At 42.5% G+C, this 21,533-nt stretch overlaps 1 protein-coding gene across 1 annotated transcript in view; it reads right to left on the reverse strand.

Annotated features, from left to right (window-relative positions):
- Ctr9 (CTR9 component of Paf1/RNA polymerase II complex) overlaps nucleotides 1–19,824 on the reverse strand; it is a 28,131-nt gene extending 8,307 nt beyond the window's left edge. The window contains exons 1-16 of the mRNA XM_021166717.3: nucleotides 19,579–19,824; nucleotides 18,448–18,546; nucleotides 14,692–14,931; nucleotides 14,151–14,268; nucleotides 13,196–13,285; nucleotides 9,798–9,946; nucleotides 7,673–7,780; nucleotides 5,138–5,245; nucleotides 4,799–5,035; nucleotides 4,555–4,644; nucleotides 4,323–4,451; nucleotides 4,046–4,229; nucleotides 2,461–2,549; nucleotides 1,649–1,834; nucleotides 1,485–1,572; nucleotides 1,177–1,325 (exon numbers count right to left, since the gene is read on the reverse strand). Of these exons, the coding sequence (XP_021022376.1) occupies nucleotides 1,177–1,325; nucleotides 1,485–1,572; nucleotides 1,649–1,834; nucleotides 2,461–2,549; nucleotides 4,046–4,229; nucleotides 4,323–4,451; nucleotides 4,555–4,644; nucleotides 4,799–5,035; nucleotides 5,138–5,245; nucleotides 7,673–7,780; nucleotides 9,798–9,946; nucleotides 13,196–13,285; nucleotides 14,151–14,268; nucleotides 14,692–14,931; nucleotides 18,448–18,546; nucleotides 19,579–19,623 (2,109 nt within the window). The 5' untranslated portion in view covers nucleotides 19,624–19,824. The remainder of the gene's footprint in view (nucleotides 1–1,176; nucleotides 1,326–1,484; nucleotides 1,573–1,648; nucleotides 1,835–2,460; nucleotides 2,550–4,045; nucleotides 4,230–4,322; nucleotides 4,452–4,554; nucleotides 4,645–4,798; nucleotides 5,036–5,137; nucleotides 5,246–7,672; nucleotides 7,781–9,797; nucleotides 9,947–13,195; nucleotides 13,286–14,150; nucleotides 14,269–14,691; nucleotides 14,932–18,447; nucleotides 18,547–19,578) is intronic.
- Between the last annotated feature and the right edge of the window lie 1,709 nt (nucleotides 19,825–21,533).

Below are 21,533 nucleotides of genomic sequence, written 5' to 3' on the forward strand. Positions count from 1 at the left end.
CTAACAAAATCTACAGGTACAACCCTTGTTTCCATTTTTGTCTTTTTTTTCATTCTCTATTTCTTTTGTCTTAAAAGATAAACAGTGGGGCAGGATAGATAGTTCAGGGATGAAGAACACTTCCTGCTCTTTTTTTTTTTTTTTTAAGATTTATTTATTACATGTAAGTACACTGTAGCTGTCTTCAGACACCCCAGAAGAGGGCGCCAGATCTCGTTACGGATGGTTGTGAGCCACCATGTGGTTGCTGGGATTAGAACTCTGGACCTTCGGAAGAGCAGTCGGGTGCTCTTACCCACTGAGCCATCTCTCCAGCCCCCACTTCCTGCTCTTAAAGGACTTAAGCTTGGCTCCCAGCACCTGTGCTCAGGTGATTCACAACAGCCCGAGCTCCAGCTCCAGCAGAATAAAGCCTTCTTTGGCCTCCTGAGGCCTCCTAATCCACATGGCGTGCTTTCATACAACACACACACACAGAAGGAAAAATAAACTGTTAAGATAAAGCAAGTAAGCCGGGCGTGGTGGCGCACGCCTTTAATCCCAGCACTCGGGAGGCAGAGACAGGCGAATTTCTGAGTTCGAGGCCAGCCTGGTCTACAAAGTGAGTTCCAGGACAGCCAGGGCTATACAGAGAAACCCTGTCTTGAAAAACCAAAAAAAAAAAAAAAAAAGATAAGGCAAGTAAAGCAAGGGCTGCCGTCTGACTGTAATCCTAGCTACTCGGGAGGTTGATGTGGGAAGACACTTTAACACAGGTACTCAAGGTCAGCCAGGGCAATACAGAGACTCGACATGAACAACTTCATCACTTAACAGTTCTGAAACATGGTTCACTTCAGAAACTGAGGGAATAAATACCAAACCTTCCATTTAGTGGATATTTGTTCTACAGGTTAGTGCCCAGTTCTTCTGATAATGGATCCTCTCAAAATTCTCTGAGGTTAAGAGACCTCCACTTTATAGATAGCAAAGCAAGTCAGAGGATCTGCCTCTGCCTGAGGCATGAATTCGTGGAACTGGGATTCATATCTACCTGGTCTTGTCATTACATGGTTATAAATTTCTGAACAGACAGTATCAGAGGAGATGACATGAAAGTCCATGATGGGACCAGAAAGGTTAAGGAAGCCATGGCCCCACATGACATGCAAATATCTGGAGAAGCAAAGACGTTACCATCTGAACGGCGCTGATATACTGCTTCTGCTCCACGTAGATGTGTGCTAGGTTCAACCACACATCACTGATATCTGCTGTTGCTTCTCTCACTTGGGCGAATACATCACGAGCTTCACGGAAGTATCCTTTGTGGGCCAAGACAGCTCCTAAAGTTACACAAAGGTTGACAGTAAGAGGCCTGACTGTTGCTCTAACAACTGAAAGTCCAATACTAAATGCTGCACTGAACAGGAAAACCTCATCTATCAACACCCCTGAAAGTATTAACTTCACTAATTGTTATTGGTCCCAAGGTTTCTAGTCACCTATGCCATTGGCAGCATACAGGTTCTTGGCATCATTTCTGAGGACTTGTTTGTAGATGGCCAGGGCACGGTCTTGATGGCGCTTTTCCTATAGGAAAGAAGAATTACTGAAAAATTCAACCAGGATATGGACACTAATCCTGCTGAAGGAGAGAGGATATTACCTTTTCTCGGTCTCGGGTTGGCTGATGCAAAGTCTGCAGCCACACATTGCCAAGGGCCAGCATAGAGTAGGTGTCACTCTGTGTGGCTGGCTGTTTTAATATCCTCTCAAACTTCTTCTGACCTGGGCCCCATTCTTGTTTTGCCAGATGGAGGTTACCAATCAAAGACCAGGCATCCGGATGATCCTATGTATATATAAAGACGTAAATTTTGCAGTCTGGGATCTGAGAAAATCAGTCATCTTTCCCAAAATGGCTAATAGCTGAAAAGGTTTATAGCTAAAACACATTGGTGGCTCTCAGACTGAGAGTTGAGACCTGTTAGCAAACTGCAAGATCAAAGCGGTGTCTGTATCAGCATACATAGTGCAACAGAATGGAAGGAAATGGTAACAGTGTACTCCCCACCAGGAAGAGTAACTAACTAACAACTTGTAAAGCTGTCTTTTAACGTGTGCTCTTCTTACTGCGAGCCATGATCAGAAGCTCAGATGACCTACAAATGCTAAGACGCTGACTCTGCAAGTTGTTCTCAGCAGGCTACAGGGCTCAGTACAGGAGACAGGAGGCAGACAAGGAAGAGAAAAATAGAAGGGAAATAGTTTTATATATTTAAAAAAAAGATTCTGATTATGAGATGACTAGTCATACAAACTATCATTCTCTTTAAAGTCTTTAACAAGTGAGACAAAGATAAAACAAGCCATTAAACCCAGAGATGCCATGGTTACGGGAAACATCACAGCCACTGAACTGACTGATCTTGAAAGGTAAAAGGAGAAGATTTCTGAAACCAAGTCAATACCACTAACCTGATTGATCTGAAGGGCTTCCTTAAACCAGTCTGAAGCTTCATAGAAGTTTCCTTTATCTCTGGCCATGGCTCCGAGGCGCAGATAGCCTGAAAGTGCACATTTAATTCATCTTCACAATCTCACGTCTAACGGGTCCTAACACTGAAGTCTGACATTTGGAACAGCTGTATTTTGTTAATACTTTCAGAGAGAAGAGAAAAGCCCCACAAAGGGAGACACATCACTCTAGGTAGGAAAAAGAGAAACTGCACCACTAGGTCGCCCTTTCTTTCTTTTTTTTTTCTATTTTGACCCTGGGTCTTACTATGCTTGAGCTTTGGCTGGCCTGTAATTCACTATGTAGACCAGGATGGCCTGGAACTCAGAGATCCCTGTGCTTTTGCCTCTGGAGTGCTGGGATTAAAGATATGTGGCTAGATCACTATAAAATACTATAAGGATCACTGCACACAAATTCTGATACCCCACAGTCAAGCTGCTCTCTGAAATGACTGCTCAGCAACCGACAGTACTGGGATAACGCACATCCTGGGCTGGCTGGAGTGGAGAGCAGGACGGTCCACAATTTGAAATTTAGGAATTAGAATTTTTTCATATACTATTTTGAGAGCAGAGCTGAGTGTAGGCAAATGAAACTACAGAGAGTGAAGCCCAGAAGAGAAGGAACTGATACAGAGAACACACATTAGTTTTAAAATGCCAATCATTTACAGGGCCTTGGTTGTAAAAACTCAAACTAGAGCCGGGTGTGGTGGCTCACGCCTTTAATCCCAGCACTCGGGAGGCAGAGGCAGGCGGATTTCTGAGTTCAAGGCCAGCCTGGTTTACAAAGTGAGCTCCAGGACAGCCAGGGCTATACAGAGAAACCCTGTCTTGAAAAAAACCCAAAAAAACAAAAAACTCAAACTAGGACATTTTAGTAATAATTGTTTCAAGAAAAAAAAACAAAACAGAAAACCCTCTAGTGAAGGAAGAGCACTTGCAGATGACACCCATTAACTAGTAAAGCTCGCCTGGAGCAGCCCAGCAGCGGACTCACAGCTACTGAGCACCACTCAAGTGACTTTTGTTGATGCTTGTATTTCCCAGCATAAGTAAACGAAACTGCAATGTTAGTTTTATTTCATTTTTTTTTTAAATGAGTACTGGTGTTTTGCCTGCATGTATGTATGTCTCTGTGAGTGAGTCAGGTCCCTTAGAACTGGAGTTACAGACAGTTGTGAACCGCTATGTGGGTGATTGGAATTGAACCTGGATCCTCTGGAAGAATGGCTAGTGCCCTTAACTGCTGAGCCATCTCCTGAGCCCCTTATTTCAGTTTCTGAGGCAGGGCCTCACACACAGCCAGGGTGACTTCAAACCTGCTAGGTAGGGAGGCTGGCCTTGAACTCTTGATCCATTCTGGATCTACCTCTCGAGTACTAGGATAACAGAAGAGTGCTACCACTCCAGACTGCATCTTTGACAAAGACTTTCTTTCCTAAAAAGTTTTTACTGTTATTATGGGAATTTAGGAAGAATCTCTCTCATTCTCATTCTCTCTCTCTCCCCCCACCCCCCCAAAAAAGCCTAAAATTCTTACAATCAACGTAGTTAGGATGCTCTCGTAAAATGTTTTTGTACAGTTTCTCTGCTTCGTGAAATTCACACATGGCCTCATAGAGCCTGGCTAAATTGTAGGATGTGGTAACAGAGATGGCATTGTAGTAGTGCTCATCATGCTCGGCCTCTGCCTTTGCGCGGTCCAGTGAGGCCAGGAAGTATTTCTGTGAGGAAGAAAAGGCACTGTTATGGACACAGCTGAGCAAGTGCCTGCAGCTTGGTCAAGCATAGAAAAAAGGAAGGTTCTGTTTCTTTACCTTTGCTTCACCCAGGTTTCCAAGTCTAAAATGGAGGGCCCCAACATTATTCAAAATCTCAGGAGGGACATCGGCCTGCACCTTCTCCTGCAGGATGCGAGTGGCTGTTCCATAGGCTGAAAGGGCGCCCTGCATTGGACCAGGCAGAGTAAGATTTACTCACAGATCAAAGAGAAACTACACCAGCTTCTTAAAGCACCTCGTTTAGGATATAAAGAGCAGACATTAATACCTGTATGTCAGTCTGTTCTAAGATCTGGGCCAACTCAATCCAAGCTTCCACGTCATCAGGATACTGTTCTGTGACCTTCTTCAAATGGCCCTGGGAGAAATGAGATCATTAAAATAACACTGTCAAAGTGAGCAATGACAACCATAAACACGGCTACCGTAAGCAGCGTAAGAAGCACCATATACTGCTCACAGCTGTGCTAGCCACAGCTGGAGTCTCAGGGAACCTAAGACTTAGAACACACCTTGGCTATGTCTCGTTTCTCCTGATCTTCTGAAGCAGCATAGAGAGAGCCAAGAATTTTCATAGTTTCATAATTGTTCGGATAAGCTTTCAAAACTTTCTCAAAGCACTGAGATGCATTCTCTTTGTCACCTCGATAAATATACATTTGTCCCAAACCAAAAAATGGTAGGACAAAGGACGATGATGCGAACTGTGTGGCTTGATAGTAGTACTGAAATGCTTGGTCATAATCCTCCTGAGAAACGAGAATACGACAAGACCAGCAACACGTCAGAGAGGCCAGGAGCCTGAAAGCCTCTAAGCTAAGGACTACTTAGGAAGGTGATAATGGTCTCACCTGAACATGGAAGGACCGAGCCAGCTGGTAACAGCTTTCTGCTTGCATAGCCTCCACCTCTGTGTTGTGGAATGCGTGGAGAGCCAGGTGCTGCACTTTACTATAATCCTGAATTTGATACCAGAAAAAAGTTGAGTGATGTCAGAAGGTTGCTTGACTAGTAATTCACTTTAATTGGTAACATTTCATTTAGCTATAAGGTATATTTTCATCTTCCCCTAAATAGTTGAACTTTAGCACCGTAACAGTTAACCTCAATAAATAATCACTATGCGATAATCCTAACTCTAACAAGCAGCAATCAAGAATGATGCAGCATCAAGCTCTAAGCTCGTAACCTGCCTCAGTTTACTCATCAAGAAACTGGGCAGAGGCTAGACAGACGGCTCAGTTAGAAAGAGCTTGGCAGCAGGGCGTGGTGGCCCACGCCTTTAATCCTAGCACTTGGGAGGCAGAGGCAGGTGGATTTCTGAGTTCGAGGCCAGCCTGGTCTACAAAGTGAGTTCCAGGACAGCCAGAGCTATACAGAGAAACCCTGTCTCAAATAACCAAAAAAAGGGGCTGGTGAGATGGCTCAGTGGGTAAGAGCACCCGACTGCTCTTCCAAAGGTCAGGAGTTCAAATCCCAGCAACCACATGGTGGCTCACAACCATCCTTAACGAGATCTGGCTCCTTCTTCTGGAGTGTCTGAGGACAGCTACAGTGTACTTACATATAATAAATAAATAAATAAAATTAAAAAAAAAAAAAAAGAGCTTGGCAGTCTTGAGGACTTGTGTGCAGGTCCCCACTACTCACGCAAGATCGGCCATGCGTCTGTGAGCTCAGTGTGGGAGGCAGGGAAGGGAGAGCTGAATGGGCACTCGTTTTACCTGAATCAGTGAGCTCTAGAGTCAGAGAGATACCATCCCAAAAACTCATGGGAGAGGGATTAAAGAAATGACACAGCAGTCAAGAGCTGCTGCTCCTGCAGAAGACCCAGGTTCGGTTCTCAGCACGTACATGGTGGCTCACACAATCTTCTGTAACCCCAGTTCCAGGGGATCCAATGCTCTCTTCTCATCTCCTGGGGCATTAGACACCATGTGGTGCACATACACACATGCAGGCAAAACACGCATAAACACAAAAAATAAAAATAAAACCTTCTTTTAAAAAAGGAAAAGGGTGATTGAGGAAGACACCACACACCGACCTCTTGCCTCCCACAACTCACACAACTGTGGATTCATAATGTACAGCCACATGCACACACTCAAGAAAGAAAGGAAAGCAGGAAGGATTATCCTACTCACCTCCCAGGTTAGATGTGAGCTAACAGGAGTGAGGAGTGGGCATGCACTTTTACCAATGCTTGGCATTTAGTAAGCACTCAGTACATATGAGCTCCTGTTAGTAAGGCTGATACACTGCCAACTTTTACCTAAATTGCTACTCAAGTATTTTAAAGTTTATAGTACAATTTACTCCCTGGTTCTAATATAGCACGTTAAACTTTCCTGCTTATTGTATAAAAACTGTCACTGGTGGGTGAGAGAGACATTTTCTTTAGCAGTGTAGCCTAGCCTCTGGTAAGCTGCCCCTGAGCTTATAAACAATCGCACACCCAAGCTGCTACAAGCAATCCTGATTAGACCCACTGAGTCACCAACTAAGATCAAAAAGCACACCCTCTCACACTGAGGCCCAACCAGGCAGTCCAGTTAGGAGAAGGGAATCCGATGGCAGGCAACAGAGTCAGAGACAGATTGGGATGTCAAATGAATAAATAAACTAGTGAAAACAGACAAAAAAAGCAGAGGGACTAATTGGACAAAGTCAAGGATGAGCAGGAGGGGGGATGAGAGAAAATGGAGGGATATAACAAAAAATATACTATATCTATATCTATTTATCTATGAAAAGGTCACAGTGCAACTCATTATGTATGATTTTTAAATAGTACCTTGGATTTGGAATGTTAAGAAATCTAAAATACTGTTCCACAAAAATGGTAGAATTAACAGGCAAGATCAACATGTGAAAATAAGCAGAACCACCATTGACTCTGATACTTGTTCACCTATGGTCAAATTCTATGAAGCAAGTCCTTCCTAACAGGGCCCAACTGTATGCTATGTCCTGACTTCTCCAAAGGCTGAGGAGGTTCCTCCAGCCCACGCTTGTCCTCTTCCAACTCCCTAGTGACACTGAGTTTAACACAGGTCTCACAGCTTCTGCACTGTGGTGACATCTCCACTCACCACCTATCACTTGCTCATTTCTCTGTGTGCACAAAGGCCTTTGCTTGAGTGCAGACAGCAGTCTTACTCATCTCCCATGCCAGGCTGCACACAGTGCATATCAATTTTGTGAATGAATGAATGTGCTCACCCTCAAGTCAACTAATACAAGGCCTAATTTGGGAGTAAAACAAAAACAAATGTCATTTTCAAATTTCTTCCCAAGTTAAACAAAAATCATGTACTGACTATATTCAGAAAAAAAAAAAACAAACAGATTTCAAAATAAATAAATAAAAAAAATATTTTTACCTTCTTGAAGAAAAAGTGGTTTGCCAAATGGTTCAGTACCATAGGGTTGCTAGGATCAATAGTATAGGCTCGGGAAAGAAGCTGCACACCATTTTTGATGGAATCAGCCTAAAAGAAAACAATGTAACACAGCGGAGTAAAACAATCTCTTAATTAGCACTGCCCAGAAATAAGGTCCTATATCTATAGTTCGACACCACAAGACAGGTTGCTATTCTTCATAAAAGACACAAAGTTTCAAATAAGGAAAATGCCAAATTGTTACAATATAGTTTTCTTAACAAAAGTATATTTGGTGCCAGTCTTAATAACTTATGCTGACTCTGAGAACAAAGAGTAGAAAACATATTTCTAAGACTTATTTTTATTGGTATATATGAGCATTTTGCCTGTATACATGTATACCATGTGTGAACAGTGACTGTGGAGACCAGGAGAAAGCATCAGATTCTCTGGAGCTGCAGTTACACACAACTGTGAGATACAATGTGGGTGCGATTTTTTAATATTCATTTGTAATGAAATCCCCACTTTAATCTTATTTAATTTTGTGTGTCATAGTTTGAATATGCTTAGCCCAGGGAGTGGCACTATTTGGAGGTGTGGCCTTGTTGGAATAGGTGTGTCACTGTGGACATAGGCTTTAAGACCCTCATCCTAGCTGCCTGGAAGTATTCTGCTAGCAGCCTTCAGATGAAGACGTAGAACTCTCAGCTCCAGCTGTACCATGCCTGCCTGGATGCTGTCATGTTCCCGCCTAGATAATGGACTGAACCTCTGAACCTGTAAGCCAGCCCCAATGAAATGTTGTTCTTGTAAGAGTTGCCTTGGTCATGGTGTCTGCTCACAGCAGTGAGCCCTAGCTAAGACAGTGTGTGTGGGCTGTGGGTGTGCTAAGTTCCTTATCTTAGTCAGTTCTTGCTTAAGGTTTCCTATTTACTAGTCCTGCCTCAGCTGCCTTCTTGGTGTGGCAGCCATTTTACCTTGCTAAAGGAACACAGCTTCCTTCTTTCCTTCCTTCTGTTCTTTCTTTATAACACATGGTCTTACCATGTATGCTGGCCTGGAGCCCTCTATATAGACCAAAACTGGCCTCAGACTCACAGATCTGCCTACATTTGTCTCCTGTGTGGTAAGAGTCAACCATGCCTCACCATGCCTGGCCTCAGAACAGAGTTTTGTAGTCTATGAGACATTTTGATTTCTGCAAATTCTCTTCCTTTTTTCCAATCCCAGGTGACAAATCATGATTGAGTAGCTAGTCAAGATAATCTATTCTCCTCCTCTAGAGACTGGCCTAAGGAAGAAATTCTCAGTGGGGACGATGTCAGGTTTTGTCATTACTACTATGGAAATGGTACTGGCGTTTAATGGTCAAGGCCAGAGAGGCTGGTAAACATTCAGTAACGAGGACGGTTACTCAAAGACAATTCAAGGCTCAACTGTCAACAGTGCTGACAGAAAAACCCTGGCAACCTTTTGGACAATTAAATATAGAAGCAGAACAGGAACCGCCTTTACATATTAGCTGGGACTTCTGAGGGAGAGCCCTCCAGGAAAGTCTCTTGCTTCCTTCCTTCCTTAAGACTAACAAGCAGTAACCAGCTAATGACTGTAAGGTGATAGATACTTGCTTAAGTCACACATTAAGGAGGGAGTCAACATAAAGTTCTTGAAAATCACTGACTCTGGGAACATTGTAGTGTCAAGTGTAAGATCTCAGACACTTTGTTTAGTGACCTAGAAAAGTGTTATTGTTTAAGTCAGTGGAGTGTGGATTTGTTACTTTGTCAGATACATGTTAGACAGATCTGTGGGCCTACAATCTCTCATCTGAGATTCTAAACTACAGAAAGTTCTAAAGCCATTTTTGAGGGGTGTGTGGTATGTGTGCTGGTCTTAAACCAGATGGCAGGAACATCTTACCTAAGCTGTGAGGCTGTCTTCACACGGCTATACCACAGAAATATGCTTGCTTTCGGGACAGTGCCTGAAGCCCAGGCAGCACATTTCTCAACTATAACCTAGAATCTACATCTCTAAAGCATAGTTCGTTCTAGGAGCCCCAGATACGGGACAGCAGGCCTGATAAACCTGAAGCTAGAGGTCCTCTTTCTTCCCATACCTCTTTATTGTTGAGTTCTAGAACAGCCAGGCCAACCAGTGCTCCCACACACTTCGAGTTGAGTTCCAGGGCTCTGCTGAATGCCAGTCGAGCTTTTTCCAGTTTGTTAAGTTTGACAAAGCAATGGCCCATTCCTAAACGAACTTCAGCTAAAAAATAAGTAAAATCAAGTCATTTTTCCTGTCAATCTAGGATACAATTTCCAGTGTCTGGGCTCTTTAAGACTTGTTAGCCGACCACAATCTTGATTTCATTAGTAGTTAAGACTGTATCATTCCAATCCTTCTCCCCTCTATGGGTATCTCCCCAACTATACAAAAGAATACCTATAATAATGGCGTTCTTCTTATCTTATAGTACCTGCTGCAGTAAACCACCACCACTGGCTCCATTTCTACTTAAAAAGTATTATGTATATGTGTGTACACATACAAATGTCTGGTACACGCATGAACAACCTTACTACTTAAATAGAGAATAAACCCCTCATCAAGACTTTCAGTCTATGTCTGAGCACACAGAACTGGTGTCATTCATTTGAGCTATGCTCATACAATCTACCTCATTTCAAGGCAGTAGCAGAACACAAACATGTCCTCCCTAAGGCTACACTCCAGTGGCCATGGGATTCTTTCTCATTTATTTGAAGACACCATGACAGTACCATCTCTCATTTTTCCTGCATTATAATATTTTCTTCTCTGGACTAGTCTCAGCCATATTCAAACATTCTACCATCTTACAGAAAAGTCTCTTGATTCCATTTCTTTTCTGGCTGCCAGCCCACTGCTGTTCTTCCAGGCAACAGACTCCCCGACTGATCAAACATGTGGTGCCTCTAATTCCTCTCTCTCTCTCTCTCTCTCTCTTTCTCTCTCTCTCTCTCTCTCTTTGATTTTTTTCAAGACAGGGTTTTTCTGTGTAGCTCTGGCTGTCCTGGAACTTACTCTGTAGACCAGGCTGGCCTCGAACTCAGAAATCCACCTGCCTCTGCCTCCCGAGTGCTGGGATTAAAGGTATGCGCCACCACGCCTGGCCTAATTCCTCTCTTTGTTTCCTCTGGCATCCACTCTAGTGAGGTGTTATTATGCCCACTACTCCAGTAAAACTATTTAGTCATGGTCACTAGTGATTCGCCTTCTGCCCGTTTCGCTGGCCTAACTATACAATGAGACAGAGTCTATCACCCTTGCAAACGTTTCCCATTTGGCTTCAAGGACATTACTTGGAGGTTTTTGTTTTTCCTCCTTATCTCTGGCTACTCCTTAGGCTGCTTTTCCAAATCTTCTTTATACTTCAGAGCAGCTTTCTCAACCTGTGGGTTCTGACCTCTTTGGGGTCAGACGACCTTTACACAGGGGTCACTGAAGACCATCAGAAAACACAGATATATTACAATTTATAACAGTAGCAAAATTAGTTATAAAGTAGCAACAAAAATAACATTATGGTTGGGGTCACCACAGTGTGAGAAGCTGTGTTAAAGGGTGTCAGCCTTAGGAAGGCTGAGGACCACTGCTCTCGAGTGTCCTGGGGCAATTTCCTGTCTACACTTACTTCCCTCCTGTCTTCAAGCACTCCTGGCTTTTGTATCATCAATACATTGGTTTTCAAGTTAACCTGTTCATCACAGACTTCTTTCATGAACTCCAAGATAAAAGTCTTCCCGCCAGTACCTCAGACAGGTATTCAGTCTTTTAATGTCTAACCAAGTTTCTCTAGGACTGTTTTCCAAATGTAGTAAAATGTAGCTTCAACTCTTAAAATTTGTTCAGCTTTTGATTCTTGCTCTTTTTGCTTCACATATCACACCGGCTCTCCTTCCAAAATACGAGACTGTGACCACATGTACCACCCACTGTTATCTCCTCAGTTTTGAACTTGAATTGTCTGTGACCTGCACACTTTTTTTTTTTAAACTACTTTTTTTTTTTTTTAAGATTTATTTATTATATGTAAGCACACTGTAGCTGTCTTCAGACATTCCAGAAGAGGGCGCCAGATCTCGTTACGGATGGTTGTGAGCCACCATGTGGTTGCTGGGATTTGAACTCTGGACCTTCGGAAGAGCAGTCGGGTGCTCTTACCCACTGAGCCATCTCACCAGCCTGTGACCTGCACACTTGTAAGAATCTTCTCCCTGGTTCACATGCCTCTGCCCTTACCTATCCACTCACCTCCACTCTAGACTCTAGCTCAGTGGTATTCTTTTCTTAAAGTTCTATGTGCATTGCTGTTTTATCTGCATATATGTCTGTGTGAGGGAGTCAGGTTCCCCGGAACTGAAGTTGCAGTTTTCAGCTGCCATTTGAGTGTAGGGAATTTAGTTCTCTGGAAGAGCAGCCAGTGCTCCTAACTCCAGAGAGGGAGCTGAATTCCCTCTCCAGCCTCTGAATGGTACTCTTAAGCACAAGTCAGATCACACATCCTTCTGCCCAAAGCCCTCCAAGGGTTCCCATTTCTGTCAAACGCTTGAAGTATCTAACATAAACTCAGACGCTCAGCATGAAAAGCATTGGGCAGCATCTTTGATCTCATTTCTTATGACTTTCCACCCATTTCCGTTCTGGCTACATTGGCCTCCGTTGTATTTCACAAGTTTTCTGAGGACCTTTGTATCCGCTGTGCTTTTTCCAGGACCACACTCTCCCTTATGTCTGCACGACCTGTGGCTATTCTAACACTTTATATCCCTGGCCACCCTTTGTAAGTAATTCTTCAATGCTTTCATAGACCTATTTTGCTTCAAGTTCTCAACCTTCCACAGTCTCTGTGTTTCTTATTTAATTCACTGGAAGGTGAATTACATGAGCAGGCAGAAACTTTTATCTTTTGGTTCATTGCTGCATTCTCTGCACAGAACAGTGCCTGGCACATAGTTGACACACAATAAAAATATACTAAATGAAAATTATTTGGGAAGAAAAGTAGCACAGGTCAAAATATAATAATGATCTGCCATTTAGGTTTTAAATCAAGCACCAAGGAAAAAATAATCTGGGGGGGAACATGGGGGTGGGGGTGGGGGGCAGCGGCTGCAGCGGGGCAAAGCAGATGATAGGTTCTTCCTCCATCCTTCTCCATCATATTTATCCATGCAGAGTCAACAAAACCAGCGCTCACTGATTGTGGCGTGTGTAGCTAGCTGGCTTGTGCCGGCATCCCATCTCTGCCTTCTGAGTGCTGGGGTTACACATGGCTACCACACTTGCCTGACTTTTCAAATCCCAGGCCTCGCTCTGGGGCAGCAAGCACTTTATCTACTGAACCATTTCCCCAGCCCCACAACAAGATAACTTTGATCCTGTCATTTCATTACTCCTAAACTATCTCTTTATAACCAATTTTCAACATTTTAAATTGGATCATAAACAGCTTAGAATTAAAAGTCCTCCTACCTGGACATCCCGGGTTAGTGCGCAATGCTTTTTTATAGTAAGCCAGAGCTCCTCTGTAATCCTTCTTGTTGAATGAAATACAAGCTTTCCCTGTAGTTATTTTTAAAAACAACATTGTTGATTAAAGAACATACATTTATTATGCTATACACTAATTTATAACTCAGTAAGAAATACTTGAAAATAGTGAATTATCATATTAAAAATGTGTTTTCCATAGGTAGTGCAATATTTCAATCCTAAAAGTCTTTATGTACAATATAAATAACTGCCTTGTAGCTATTCTATGAAGAGATTATTTGTTAACTCTTTAGAAGCAAACAATAACTTATTCTACTTTGCTTCTGATTACTGTGACAAACACCAGGACTATAACAACTTGGGGAGGAAAGGACATATTTTAGCTTACAGTTTAGTCTGTCATGAAGGCAAGTCAGGATAGGAACTCAAGCAGAAACCTGGAGGCAGAAACTGAAGCAGAGGCCACGGAGGAATGCTGTTTCCTGGCTTGCTCCTTCTGACTTGCTCAGCCTGCTTTTTTTATACCACCCCAAACTGTTTCCCCAGGGGTGGCACTGTTCCAGTGAGTCAGACCCTCCTCTATCTATTATCATTCAAGAAAATGCTCTATAGACTTGCCTACAGGTAGTCTGATAGAGGTTCCTTTCCCACTTCACTCTACCTAGGGCCAAAATGATAAAAAACTTACCAGGACTCTCTTTAGAGACATATATACATACTAGCTTATTATATTTATACATATTATAATACATACTTATGTACTATACACATATAAAACACATTCTCTCTCTCTCTCTCTCTCTCTCTCTCTCTCTCTCTCTCTCTCTCTCACACACACACACACACATACACACACACACACACACACACAAATAGAAGCTCCCGGTCAATGATGACCAACTAGAACCTAAGGTCCCTGCTGAAGATCACTCACCAAGAAGGGCTGGAATATTGTTTGGAGACTGGTTAAGTACAAAATGAAACTGTGCGTCAGCTTGATCCATTTTGTCACCCTCGAGCAGGCAGAAGCAGGCTCTTCCCAACAAATGGTTCTGTAATGCACAGGCTTTACTTAGACTAGAGACAGTTTACCATGCACAGTGGGCGGAGCTCAGCACTCCTCTGTAAGTGACCCGAGGAGCTGGCTACCAGTAAGAATCTTTAAGTACAAATGAGAAGCTTACCCGGAAATGCAACTCTGTGCCTAAGACAGCAACAAGACAAAGGTCACAATCCTTAAAACCTGCTTGAAATTGACCCAAGATACTGGGAATATGGATTCAACATGTACATATACACTAAATTTGCCCCAATTATAACAGTTTAAGGATGAATGCGATTCTAATTTCAATAATTCTTTTTTGACTGTATCAACAATTATTTTAGTAAAAATTCTTTCACAAAGAATCTGCTATACACATTTTGCTTTCACGTGGTATTCTGTGCTCTTGTAAATCGAAACAAATTTGATTTACCTGATCATACATAATAATTTTATCAGCCATTGTATATAACAAAGTTGCCTGCGTAATAAGGTCCTTCTTATTGTCTTTGTTCTTTTCTTTCCGAGCCTGTTGTACATAGTAGGCTGCCAATGTATCCAAGCAAGTCATCTGGTCTTTCTCGTGATCTCGATAGTCCAAATTGCCATCTATCCGTGCTGCCTCCAGCAGCTTCACAAACTCTTCTGTTTTCCCTTGCTTGTAGTATTCCAGCTTTAGGCAAAGGATGAAATTAAAATCACTAAACACATGTCCACACACATAACAACACAAATGTTTCTAGAACCTTTATTTGTAATAGTAAAAATGGGAAGCCAAATTAACAAGTTTATCAATAAAATAGCTTTGGTATATTTCTGTGATGCAAAGAAGTGAACTATTGACAGCAATTACAAAATAAATCTCAAATTAATTATGCTAAAAGAAGCTTGTCTCCAAGAAAAAAAAAAAGGATAGTTAATGTTGGTCTCTGGCCTCCACATGCATACACAAGGGCAACATACATCAGATACATATAGCATATATACTAAGCTCACCTCCAGTACGGAATGAGCAGAATTCTAGCATGCTACAAGAGACCCTGTCTCCAAAACAACAAAACTCACTTGGGCTCTGGTTTTGCCTCTACGAAAAATTATCAGTGACTTCGGGACAGATTATTAACTTCCTAGGCATATGCTTCATAGATAATATAAAAGGAATATCTACTCTATATTAACTACTGTCTATAGGTCACATAGCATGCCAGGAGCTACACACATTTCCTCTGATCCTTACAACTACCTAATAAAGTCAGTACTAACATCTTCATAGTTACAGCCTCAGAAATTAGAGTATTGTTTAAGGACAAACAGCATAATGTTGGAACTTGAACAAAGTCTTCTCTAAACCCAAGACTAGTTTCCCCAAAAGGAACCCAATCTACAGAGCTTTATCAATTTACTCTACCATTAATACCAACTCTATCCATTAATAACAGGATCAATGGCTCCATCTCCAGGGAATAGGAAAAGCTGACTGTTCTAGCAAAATGGCAAAGTCCACTAGCAGAAATACTTTTTAGTCTATCCACATGTGGGTGGAAGACATTTTGTTGCTGTTGATGTGCTTTTTTTTTTTTTTTTCTTTTTTTGAAACAGTTTCAATATGGAGCCTAAACTAGCTTCAAACTTGCAAATCTCCCTGCCTCAGACTCTGAAATGCTGGCTTTTAGAAGTATGCCACTGCACCCAGCTGGGAAGATTCTCTTAGAGTAGACATTTTAGAAAACAGAACCACAGACACACAGAACTACAATAAAATGAGTGTATACAGAGCAAAGGAGTCAACAGAGTGACGGAGATGGCTTATAGAATGGAGAAAATCTTTGCCAGCTATTCACCTAACAGAATCCATCTTTAGAATACACGAAGAACTCAGAAACCAACCATCCAAAAACCAAACACAAAAACAAGTAAGCCGATCAACAAACAGGTCAATGACATGACAAATGCTTCCCAAAAGGCTAAGTACAAACTAAGTCCATGAAAAATGTTCACTATCTTTAGTCATTAGGCAAGTGTGTACGAAACGTACTCTGTGTGCTGGGCATGGGGACATAAACCTCCCACTACTTGGGAGGTGAAGGCAGGAAGATCAAGAGTTCAAGGCCAGCCTCAGACAAATAGCTGGTTTGAGGCCAGCCTGGACTACATGAAATTCTATTTCAAACAATAATATCATCCCAGACAACAACAGTGAGTAAACCAGAGGATGGAAAGATGGCTCAGCAATTAAGGGCAGCAAGGATGGGGGTTTGGTTCCCAGCACCTGAATGGCATCTAACAACTGTCTATCCCTCCAGCTCCAGGGCGTCTAATACTCTCTTTGGTCTCTGAAGGAATCAGGCATACACGTGGTATACAAGAACACACACAGGCAAAGCACTCATACACATAAAATATGAATAAATCTTTAAAAACAAAAACAACTCCAAAAAATAAATCAAAATTTTAAAAAGTTGAGATTCTACCTTGCCCTAGTAAAAATGGCTATTACCGATAATAACCACAATAACAAATGTTGACAAAGATGAGGAAAATCAGTAGGAAGTTTCTCCTGGTCTAGAAGTAGGCTGACCATATGAGCCTCCTGTACCACTCCCAGTCTTATATCCAAAGGAAAAGGTCAGCACATATAAACACTACCTGCACATCCACATTCAGTGTGGCACACTAGCCAGCCTATGGAACCAGTGTAGGTACCCATCAACAGGTGAATGGTAAATATACCATATGTGTAAAAGAGTTTTACCTAGCCATAAAGAATGAACCATGTCAGCTTCAGGAAAATGGATGGAACTAGAGGACACATACAAAACTACAAGCATGGTATAGATTTTTTTTTTTAAACATGTGAGTTGGAATTGAGAAAAGAAAAAGAAAAAACTCCTCAAAGTAGATGGATTACAGCAGGGTAGGGGGGTGAGGGGGCTTAGGAGGGTGACTATGACCCAACACACAATATATGCATATGGAGAAACCCATTAATAGGTACAGTGTGCACTAACAATTATATATTTTTAAGATGATTATCTGGAAGGCTGAGCAGGAAGACTAAAGGTCAAGGACAGCTGGGAAACTTAGTGAGACTCTGCCTCATAGTAACAGGTAAGCAAGGCTGGGGGTACAGCTTACAAGACGAGGGTTCTCGTATTTCCAAGGACCTAGATTCAATCCCTAGCATAATTGAGCAGAATATGTGCCCAATTCTAAACCTACTTTTCTGACCATCAAGGTAATAGTAGGAACTTCTTATATATCTTTCTATGAACGCCACTTGTAGCATACAAGTTTAGGAATAGTGAGTATAGTTTATCTTACAATTTCTCATAAAAAGGAAACATAATGCCAGGGAGTAGAGTGTCTAAAATTATAGGTTCCCACACTGGATTTGCCGAGAATTTCTAGTAGCATTCATATTATGAAGGCAGGAACAAATATGACAAAAAGCGTGATACCGAGATAAATTTCACTGCAAAAGGGCCTTCTTCTGCATTAGCTTGGAGCCTAATCACCTTCCAGAATGTTTCAGAAGAAGCGTTATGGAAAGCAATGTTTACTCTGTCTATCTATACATAAGCTAAGTTTCACTGAATTACCACGAAGTAATTAAAACCTCAATATAGAGAACTATTTACCTTAAATGAATCTCTCACCTTTACCAAGAGACATTAATTTGCCAGTAGAGTTATAGTTAGGAAACTAACCTTACTGTCCCATAAATGCGACTACAACCATTGTTCCTGAGTGCGTGCATAGCCCTCACTGTCCTGGAAGTAGACCAGGTTGACCTCAAATTCCGAGATCGACCCGCCTCTGCTGCTACTAATTTTCTTTTTTTTTTTTTTTTTTTTAAAGATTTATTTATTTATTATATGTAAGTTCACTGTAGCTATCTTCAGATACTCCAGAAGAGGGCGCCAGATCTCGTTACGGATGGCTGTGAGCCACCATGTGGTTGCTGGGATTTGAACTATGGACCTTCGGAAGAGCAGTCGGGTGCTCTTACCCACTGAGCCATCTCACCAGCCCGCTACTAATTTTCATACAGATGATTTAATCATGCACAACAGATTTAATCATGTGGGCTGTTACTGTACTTGAAAACCAAAACCCTATGGTTTTTTTAGTCAACAGAAAAACCTGCTCTAGGAACATTGACCACCAAGGCAATCCATATGATACTGACCGCCAACGCAATCCATATGTGCAGTTGTGTGTGCTCCTGCTTCAGAATGCTGATGACTTCATCTCCCTCCGGTAACTGATCGAAGTCAAGTTCAATGACCTAAAACACAGAATAAACGTTTCGTTTCCTTTGTAAATTCACAATTTCTCTCTTCTGCCTGTTTTGAATACTCATCAATGCCCATACACAAAGGCTATGTACTCACTTTCAATGGAGTGAATTAATTAATACATGTTCCTATTTAGGAAACACATGGCAAATGGGTTGTAGTCTGGTTTGGTCAAAGCATAGAAAAGCAGACAAATCCTGTTGGTCGTTCTTCACATCGCTAAAACTATAAAATTCTCAACGACTTGCTTACTCAAAACCAAAATGAAATCTTTTACAACCCAGAAGCCAATGAAACACTGATGCCATAGGTCTGAGAGCTTGAGAAACTCTATCCCAGAGGACAGGCAAAGTTGAATACCAACGGACACTTTAATCACGGAGGCAGTATCGTGGGTCACATACATGCCTAAAATGTGGACACTAACAATTAGAAGAAAAATATTCTGGAATGTACCCAAGACCACCATATTTTAGAAATGAATTCTACCTCGATCGAAAATAAAAGTGTGTAAAATCTAGTCTGACTGAGGCAAAACTGGAGCTTTATTCGGACAAACAGCACGCCATGGATGAAAGTGGGTCGTTGCCATCAGCACACAGGAGCGGCTAAATCTCGGGCCCCTTATCTCGCCCAGAGAGCAGTGTTAATAGTGTGCCTTGACAGACTTTTCTTCCATGGCATTAAGAGTCGTCTCTCAGATACCCAGGGAGATTTAAAAAAAATAAACAAATCGCAAGTTGGAGCAGCAGGTAGCCCCTGGGGCACTGACTCCCCTCTGTAAGAGGTGAGGTTTACTCGGCGCTCACACCCCTGCGCCCCGGAAGACAGCCGACTGTCAACAGGAGCAGGCTGCAGGCGAACTTTCCCGAAGTCCTTGCGGCCAGAGAGGTGACCAGCTGAGTGGTGCCTGGGTCGAGGAGCTCGGCTGCGGCTCACCCCTCCAAAAACCAAGCGGAGCAAAGTCGGCGCTGGGATCGTCCAAGTTCATAGCCCTCCCCCGCTGCACACTCGGCACCCACCTCGTCAGTATCCCGGAGGGGAATCTCGATGGAGCCCCGCGACATGGTGAGCTCTGAAAGCAGGCGCTTCTCACCCCGCCGCTCGGCAGATCGCAGTCCCGGCTTCCAGCCTTACAGAGGTTACCACACCTCACACCCAGCGGAGCTGCCGGAGACCAGCTTCTCCTCTGCTGTCCGCCGCTGAAACAACGAGCTTCAGACCGCGACCGGCCACTTCCGGAGGCCCCGCCCCCTGTCCCGGAAGCACTACCAGTAGGGCGTGTCCCACGCGAGCTCCGCCCGCCTGGCGACTCTGATGGGTCCTTCTTTGGAAAGACTGATAGTCCTGAGGGTGTTGTTGTGTCAGCCGTAGGTGACCGAGCGCCTTCGGGAACGCGGCATCTGCCGCTAAGTAGTCCAAACTGAGCTCCTCACAGACTCGCGCCGGAGCGGGGAGTGGTAGTGGTGAGGCGAAACCACGCCTCTGTGGGCGGGGCCTCTGGTGACGAATTCTATGGGCGGTGCCTTGCCTCTTCGGCCACCTAAGCTTCTTGGGGGATAATTCAATCTTTTATCAGCTTTTCAATTTTTTATCAGTCGTTTTGTGTTGTCCCAGCCAGTTTGTGCAAGTCACACTGGTGATATCGTTGTGACTAGTTTAAAGAGACATAATCAGTGAATTCTGAAGTTATGGTAATAATGCACGGATTATTATTTTTATTTGTTGCGTTACATATTTGTATATGGATACACGCGAGCGATGGTGTGGCAAATGGAGGGCAGGGGACATCTTGTGGGAATCAGTTTTCTCCTACTCTGAAGATCGTAGGGCTTGAACTCAGATAGACAGCGCTGGAGCCAGGCAACTTCTTGCAGACCCTGTTTATTTCTTGAGATATTCTGTATCCCAGGTTTACTTGAAACTCCCGACCTCAGCCTTCTGACTGCTGCGGTTATTGGCATATGCTTGGGCACCTGGCTTTTATATATTTCTTAATGTACTTATATTTCTTTAGGAGCACAATGAAAAGGAACTGCTAGGTTTGATTTAAATAAAATCAAAAGAATTCGATTAAACCTAAATAATGAAATTATAGAATTCAAAAACATTGTAGCTAATGATTTCATTATAGAAGAGTATTAAATAGTTTCTTGTGCTTGGAATAAATAAGGGAAGGATCTTAATAAATAAGCGAATAGGCCGGGCAGTGGTGGCGCATGCCTTTAATCCCAGCACTTGGGAGGCAGAGGCAGGCTGATTTCTGAGTTTGAGGCCAGTCTGGTTTACAGAGAAACCCTGACTCGAAAAACCAAAAAAAAAAGAGAGAGAGAGAGAGAGAGAGAGAATAAAAAGGGTCAGTTTAACTGGTATGGTGGCACATGTCTTTAATCTCCACTCTTAGGAGGGAGGAGCAGGCTAATCTGGGGTTCCAGAATAGAGAGATCCTGTCTCAAAACAGAGCCCCCCTCCATCCCTGCTAGCCAGTGTTTTTTTAAGATATTCCCTGCTCTTTCTCTCCATTTCTTCTGCTGAGCCAAAGCTACTATTATCTCTTTGCCATCTTTTCTTGATTCTTCATCTTCTCTGGCTTCAAGCTCCAACCTAGTTTCAGCTATATTACACTCGTAGGTATTTATGAAAAATACCAGTTCATTTATAGTTTTCCTCTTAACTCTCTTAAAACTCTTGAGGAGAAACTAAATTAAATTAATTTATTTATTAAAGATTTATTTATTTATTATATGTAAGTATACTGTAGCTGTCTTCAGACACACCAGAAGAGGACATCAGATATCACTACAGATGGTTGTGAGCCACCATGTGGTTGCTGGATTTTGAACTCAGTCAGTGCTCTTAAACCACTGACCATCTCTCCAGCCCCTGAATTCAATTTAAGTTTTGACTTAATGGTTGTGTAACTATTTTTACATGTTTGAATAAGTGCTTGCCAAATAAATAAAGTGCTATCTACATA

This window comes from Mus caroli, unplaced genomic scaffold (genome assembly GCF_978045245.1).
Source record: "Mus caroli unplaced genomic scaffold, Mus_caroli_1 scaffold_8, whole genome shotgun sequence".
Lineage (NCBI taxonomy): Eukaryota > Metazoa > Chordata > Mammalia > Rodentia > Muridae > Mus > Mus caroli.